The sequence below is a fragment of the Pocillopora damicornis genome, chromosome 5, assembly GCF_964200805.1.
Source record: "Pocillopora damicornis chromosome 5, jaPocDami1.2, whole genome shotgun sequence".
In the NCBI taxonomy this organism is placed as follows: domain Eukaryota; kingdom Metazoa; phylum Cnidaria; class Anthozoa; order Scleractinia; family Pocilloporidae; genus Pocillopora; species Pocillopora damicornis.
This window is the reverse complement of record NC_142674.1, coordinates 26,355,255-26,362,532: the sequence shown is the minus strand read 5'-3', so window position 1 is coordinate 26,362,532 and position 7,278 is coordinate 26,355,255. Positions and strand designations below refer to the sequence as shown.

Genomic DNA, 7,278 nt, shown 5'->3' with positions numbered 1-7,278 from the left:
GAATTATGTGAAATCGAAAAAAAAATGACATGACCTGGTAAAAGGGACTTTGATAAACTACATAGAATAAAAAAATAAAATATAGGTAGAAATTAAGTTTAACGTCATGCTCATGTAAGACCATTTCTCTGTGGAATAGTGATTCTAATGTGCTGGATCTTTTTAGCCGTATAGAGCATTCTACTCACGATTTGCAAGTCATGCCATTTTAACACATGCAGGACCACAACCCGCAAGAGTTCGAGCACTTACCCCTCTGGACGCGAGGAAAGTCATACCATGTGCGATCTGTTTAGCAAACAGCACCATGTCATACGTTGTCAAGTGGTCCACCCTTCCGACTCCATGATGATATTGGTCGAAAACACCCCTGGATTTTCTGAGATAGCCCAGCAAGTCACCTCGCCACAGGTACTCCATGATAAGTATTGGTTGAGCTAAGAGGGAAAAACAAGAAAACTATTATATGGCAAGCAGTGCAGAAATTGCAAAATGTGTTTGAATTGTACATGCTTTATCTACTTAAACATTTGGTTATATCTAAGAAAGAGAGGGAAAGTCAAAGAGGAAAAAACGCAGATAGAAAACGGATGGACGCATACAGCAGATTCAGAAATACAGACAGACAGACAGATAAACAGAAAGGCAGACAAATAGGGATGGAAGATGAATAGACAGAGACTTCCCATCGTAAGTTAAAACTATTATCACAATTAGCATGTAAATTTTAGAGCTTAAATCTTCCAAGTAAAATGGCCTACATACAGTGCGAAGTAAATTTCTTTAGATTAGACAAAAAATGGAAATAACCCTTTAATTAGTACACCATCTAAGCAATACTGGTTGACGTCGGATATGTTTTTATCGTTACTGTAAATTAGCTGATTATATTCATAACAATAGCTGATTACCTCCAACTGTAACACAACCAATGAACTTAACAACATTTTCATGGCCCTCCCTTCCAAAGAGTTTTAATAACTCGATCTCTCTCAGCAGGGCCTTCCTTCCTTTCTCTCCGGAGATTGCTGGGAAACCACACAAAAATTAGAGAAACAAACAAACTTTGCACGTCAAGAGAGACACAATTATGTGGTAAACATTTTTGTATACTTAGTGCTATATTACCAGCGCAACGTCTAATAAATTTGATCTACATAAAGAAAAGTTAGTTTTCTAAACCCCATATAATCCATACTTGCCACAAAAATGTCAGTTAGCCGTCTTGTTCAATTGTATTGAACATGAAACTTCCAAAATAGATTCATCCTCGTTGAAAAAATTATTTGCTAAGAAAACGCTGCACATCTCGAGCATTGTTGTTAACTAGGCAAGCTTATTGAACCGCGCAATTGTTTACAGACAACTTACAAAAGTAGAGACGCAATTAAGCCTAGAAATTCCACCTGTTATAATACCTAATAGTCGGTGGAATAGATATTTGAGACAATTTTTATTAAAGATATGCTCTGTTTGCGCCTTCTTGTTTCCTACCGTTCATATGGTACATAATCCTTGCTTTTATCTTACTAAAAACTACAATAATTCGTAAGCATTTCCAGAATTATTCTAAATTCGTTTGACTCTGTAAGCTTGTTACAGTCGAACCTGTATTTAGCGGTCACGCACGGGAAATGGTTGACCGTTTAACATAGGTTTCACGGAATAGGGCTACTATTGATAAAAGTTTAAAAACGCCACTCTATGCCATCACGGACCATTTAACATACACAACCTCGCTCAAAAATATTCCTAACATTGTTTCGGGAGATAAACATGGATTCAATGTTACTTGAAAGATTATTCTTAATTTTATTTGAGTACTTCCGCTTTAGTGACCGTTCAATACAGGTAAGGAACATTAAAAATAGGTTGTTGGGACTTAGTAAAGGGTGACCACAACTGTTTGATATAAAAAGCGCCATAAGCAAATGGCTCCGAGTTTTTTTCGCCAGACTCACCCTCTCGAGGTCTCTTTGAGGTCACATGACATTATTTCCCATCAAAAGTTTCTAAGCGAGCAATTTTACAAAATACACCACGGAGTGACATTTTCAGTATTGTAGTATTTTCCGCTTTTATTCGCTTGAATGCAGTTTTACCAATAAATTTTCATTTCTCTCCACAGCTTCTAGTACTTCAAATGATATTCGTGTTCTGTTGTATGGTAGTAGCGTTGTATGACAAAAGACTTAACAACTGGTCCCCCGAGGAACCATCCGCTAACAATTTGACATGCCAGCTGGTAAATCATTTTAACAGCGCACAGTTTTTAAGCTATCCATGATATGTATCAAGTACGTTAATAAAGCATGTTCTAAGTGAAATACTCTTTATTAAGATACATTAATTAAAAAATTTAATAAAGGATAGTTTAATCAAGCTTTGTAAGTAAGTACTTACGTAGGAAGCATTTCGCAGCAACTGTGCGATTTCCAGGTCTGCCTCGAGAACGACTCAGTAGCGCTCGCCACACTGAACCAAATGCCCCTCTGCCAATATGCTCGCGAAGGTTCAGGCGGTCAACTGCAATCTCCCATCCATCTGTGTTTGCGTTCAGCTGATCCATCTCAACTTCATCTTCCTCTTCACTGAATAATTGCAGATGAAAACAAGACTTTAAATATCTGTATTACTTGTCTATCTTTTCCTTCTTTGAATCTGGTTTAACGTAACGTGGTAAAGATATCCTCTATTTCTTCACTTTAATATTTTTTCTTTTCATTTCATTTCCGGGTGCTTCAGAAAATAATCACTCGTGAAACTTGGATACCAATTTACTGAACCCGTTTTTTCGACTCAATGACTCAGAGAGGAGATTTTATTGAAAAAAAAAAGATTGAATAAAACTCGCATGAAGATAACCTAGCGCCGACTGCGTTTTTCGGCATTTTACGTGATATAAATATCGTGCCTCCTACGCGAGAAATGAAATACTACCCAAAACCATCTGAAGTATTGTCCATAATCGATATATCGAGTGGTATTTTAAATCAGTCTACAAGATTCCGAGTGTATTTCAACTGTAGTTTCTGTAACAAAGAGTGACGAAGCTTCTCTTCTTCTCTACAAGTACGCAACCCAACATACTGGTAACAAAAAAAAAAGATACTAAACAAGATGTCAAAACAAGTGAAGGACGGACGAATCCAAACAGACAGGATGTTAGGAAACATTTGACTGCCATTTGATAAGAATGGCTTCGAAAACTGCTGCTGGTTCGAAATAAAAAACCTTTTATTTTGGCCAGTGTGCTCTTAATGGTGAACATGGTCAGTCCGAACAGAAAAAGACGTATTTGCTCAGCAGTGGCGCTTATCACTACTCTACTGAGACTTATTCGAGAGTTAGAAACTTTGGAAATAACCACACGTTGAAACAGTGAACATTATAAAAAAAAAAATGAGAATTCACTTACTTCAGCCTGGGTGGCACCTCAGGTGGGGCTATTATCAAAGGATATGTGGAAAAAGATGTAGGAAATAGCTTCCTTGTGAGCAAGAACGACATCATTATCTTAGTGAAAACTTGCCACTCAGAAACCACGTGTAACTTATATTTGACTCTGTTTTCAAACAACGAGAGAAGGAATAGGTGGGTTATCATGATGATTAGTTTGATATAATTTATAACGTTTTTGTAATTTGATTGGTTAATGGCTTTGCCGGGACTGTAGAGGGACCTTCAAAATCAGTGCTGGAAATGCAGAATATGACCTGCTTCAAATAGCTCTTTCGTACTCCAAAACGTTGGCGTAAAAAATGCCACAATCTGTCAAATGAAGACATTTTATTTTCATATGGTAACATTTTATTTGTCGTGCAGCATTTTTTAACGTATAAAATGAGCGCCAGTAGAAAAACGGCAGCAGCTACAGGCCCTCCAATGTAATACCACTCCAGTGAGCTGCCGGAAGGAACCTTTGCATTTCCTGAAATAAAATAATTTGAGAGACTTAGTAGGGAATTAATTTGCTGATTGGCATTAAAAATCAAAGTTAAGATCACCAACTATCAAGATAGAGAACTGATTTTTTTGTTTGTTTGCTCCAACAATTGACCTTGTTCACTGCCCGCGTTGGATGGCCAGGAATAGCGTTTGGAAAAAACAGACTCAGATGTGTTAATGAAAAAAAAGGGAAAAAAAGGCAGATAAACAGAGAAAGATTGATGATAGAGTTAGAGAATATGTATAACATGCTGCTACTGTTTCAAACTCGTTTTCATTTCAAATTTCTGTTCCCAAAAGACCAAAAAAAAGCTGGAAAAGTTTTGTGAGGAACATAAAAGGCGGATTTGTATTTTATAATGATAACCTGACATAGTTAATGACTGAGATTATATGTAGTTCCTTAAACAGCTTACCTTTGACATCTACTGTCACAACAGAGCGAGCCACATTTCTTAGCTTGTTACTTGCTTCACAAGAATATTCACCACTGTCCTCTTCTACAACTTCAGTAAGAGTAAGTTTACTCGTTTTCTCATATAATCGTGTATCTATAACTGCTCTTTCTGTGATCAAGTTTCCATCTTTTTTCCACGTTATGGTTGTTGTTTCTTCGTTGACTTTGCAGGTCAATATGAGGGCATATCCTTTAGTGAGTATTATGTATTTCTCTGGAATGACTTGAGCAGAGGCTTTTCCTGCGTTGAAAAAGAGGTGATTCATTAGAATGCGAGTGTCACATAAAAAATACAACTACATTATCAATACTCAAAAAAACAAAACAAAACAAAACAAAACAAACAAAAACATGGAAACGAAACGAGTCAAATGTGATCATTTCTAGGAATGTCTCGGATGTGTTGCTTTAGATGAAAAAAAAAATGAGAAAAGTGTTTCCAAGTGAGTTTCGAAAGAGTTTCAGAACAATCTTGAAGCCTTTATGTTTTCAATTTCCTGGTTACTGTCTCACCCGCCCCAGATCCTCCACTGAACTACTTAATTAAGGTCTTGATAATGTTCCATCTTCTCTTGTTCTTTTTTCTACACTCTCGTGTCAAATTGTCACAACAAGTGAGTCATGCAACACGAAGTTTCTTCCTTACAGCACTGCCGTAGCGGGTCTGATTTCAAGAAGGTGATTGTCCGTCTAAACTCTAAAGTACTACGACAACTTCATCTGGTGGTATTCTATCACTTCCTGAGGAGAGTGAACTTACTAAATTTTATCACATAGACTGCGGTATTATACAAGGATTTCCGGCCCTGAGAAAAGCACTAACAACACACGTTTTCTCGTTTTTCACACGTATTTCTCAAGCTGACACGGTTAAATCTCCATGCATAAATTGTAGATATCATAGACGGAACTAGAATCAAGAGCTGCTATGACAATTCAATCGATAGAGAATACTTCATGGAAAGTCTGTCCGTATGGTATTTTACGCACGAATTGGTAGTATCGGAAATCGAACAGGTGTGCGCAGCGAACCAATGAGATTTCTGGTACAAACCGACTCGCTGTTTTCTCTTTTGTGTTTTTGCTCTGCATGCTTTCTATTCTGCATTATTCTTCACAGAGGTTCCTCAGTCATCTTTTGTAAGTAATTAGATCTAATAAACAGTCCTGAGAGCCGATTATAATGTTATGAACGGAAATTATGCCAGTGAAGGATTAATTTGAATAACATACGCTTTACGGGTGAAAAATCACGATAAGCAGTTCCTCACACGTGGAAAAAGCGATATGCACCATTTTATTGGCTCTCGGCTTCTTGGACCGGCTTGCGAATAAATTTTAATTTAATGCCCTTTCAGTGTGTAAATCTGTAAATCTTAAATCTGTTATGTTCTCCATCCTCAAGTCCCATTAAGAGTTTCCAAACTCATAGATCAACTTTGTGGATAGATGTAAGAGAATTGAGGGTGCGAAGGAACTCTTTCGAACACTTAATCGCTATTCGAACTCCGATTTCGGTCACGGATAGAAGCGTATTTGCTTTAAGTCGTTTCCTTTGTTTTAGTTTTGTTGTTCAATGTCGAGAACGCCAATTGTGTGGCGCTTCGTTTTTGCTCTCCTCCGAGATTCTGGATCTCTCCGTTTTGGAAGTCTCGTCTTCAAATTTTTCCAGTTTAAGAGTACATTGCGTATCGTCAAGTATTTCGAATCAATCAACTCTCTTTAGCGCCATCACCTGTCCTTTTTCCTTAACGTTTCTTTCCAACCCAAATCTACGCAGTTCTTTGCGTGTGTAATCAATTTTTAGTATTAAGCATTTTTATCAACCGGTTTTTTTGAAGGTCATGTCCCCGTTGTTCGAAGGGTGGATAACACTATCCATTGGATAAAATTCTATCTGGTGGATAACGTCATCATCGTCTTCATCATCATCATCGTCATCCTCATCACCATCATCGTCGTCATTATCAACGTCATCATCATCATCGTCATCATCGTCATCATCATCATCATCGTCATTATTAACGTCATCATCGTCATTATCAACGTCATCATCATCATCATGAACAATATAATTAATTCTTAACTTACCATAAACAAGCAGTGCTGCTGAGTAAGCAGCTGTATTTGCTTTGTTTTTTGCTGTACACTTGTAAGTCCCATTCATCTCTTTCGTGACACTTGGCAATACCAGGTTTGATTCTCCTTGGTGTTTGAATTGATTGATACCAGATGGCAGGTTACCATTATTAAAAGTCCAGACCAAGGTTGGTTTTGGAACACCTGAGGCTCTACAAATAAGGTCTACACGGTCTTCTTCAGTAACATATTGGCTTATCGGGGGCGTAATAATCTGGGGAGAGACTTGAAATAAATAGATCACCAAGTTAAACAAAGGGCCGTATTGTCCATTTTAACCCCCTTTCTCCCCTCCCTAATCCAACTCTAAATTAACTAGTTTCAAAATAAAAGCAAACTACAATATTGCCAAGTCTATTTTAATCCAACTTCATTTTTGCTGATTTAGCAAATTTCAACTCCATGAAAATAAGTTGGCATGTTCTCACTCTTTAAATGTTGTCATTATTTGATTACTTTTTTTTATTATTTTAATCAATTTTGAACTTTTGTGGTTTCAAGCCCTTAAATCTGATTTAGTACCTCAGAATCAAATTTTGTTCTTATCTTTTTTATATGTAAATGAGAACCGTACCGTACCCGTCACTTCGATCCAGAAAGTTGAGGTTTTGCTCCCTTCGCTGTTATTGGCCCTGCATGTGTATTTACCAGAGTCTTCCAATCTCGCTTGACGAATCCTGAGAATGTTTTTGTTACTGATATCCAAATCATCCTTAGTCCAGAGTATCTCAGGT

The 7,278-nt window shown here is 37.3% G+C and overlaps 1 protein-coding gene across 1 annotated transcript; it reads right to left on the bottom strand.

Moving 5' to 3' along the window:
• Positions 1-3,604: 3,604 nt before the first annotated feature.
• On the bottom strand, positions 3,605-6,763 carry LOC113678474 (cell adhesion molecule 4). The gene is made up of 3 exons (XM_089206977.1): positions 6,497-6,763; positions 4,365-4,646; positions 3,605-3,931 (listed from the first exon to the last, which is right to left on the bottom strand). The coding sequence occupies exons 1-3, from the start codon at positions 6,570-6,572 to the stop codon at positions 3,627-3,629; spliced, it is 663 nt and encodes a 220-aa protein (XP_089063103.1). The 5' UTR covers positions 6,573-6,763; the 3' UTR covers positions 3,605-3,626.
• Positions 6,764-7,278: the final 515 nt, after the last annotated feature.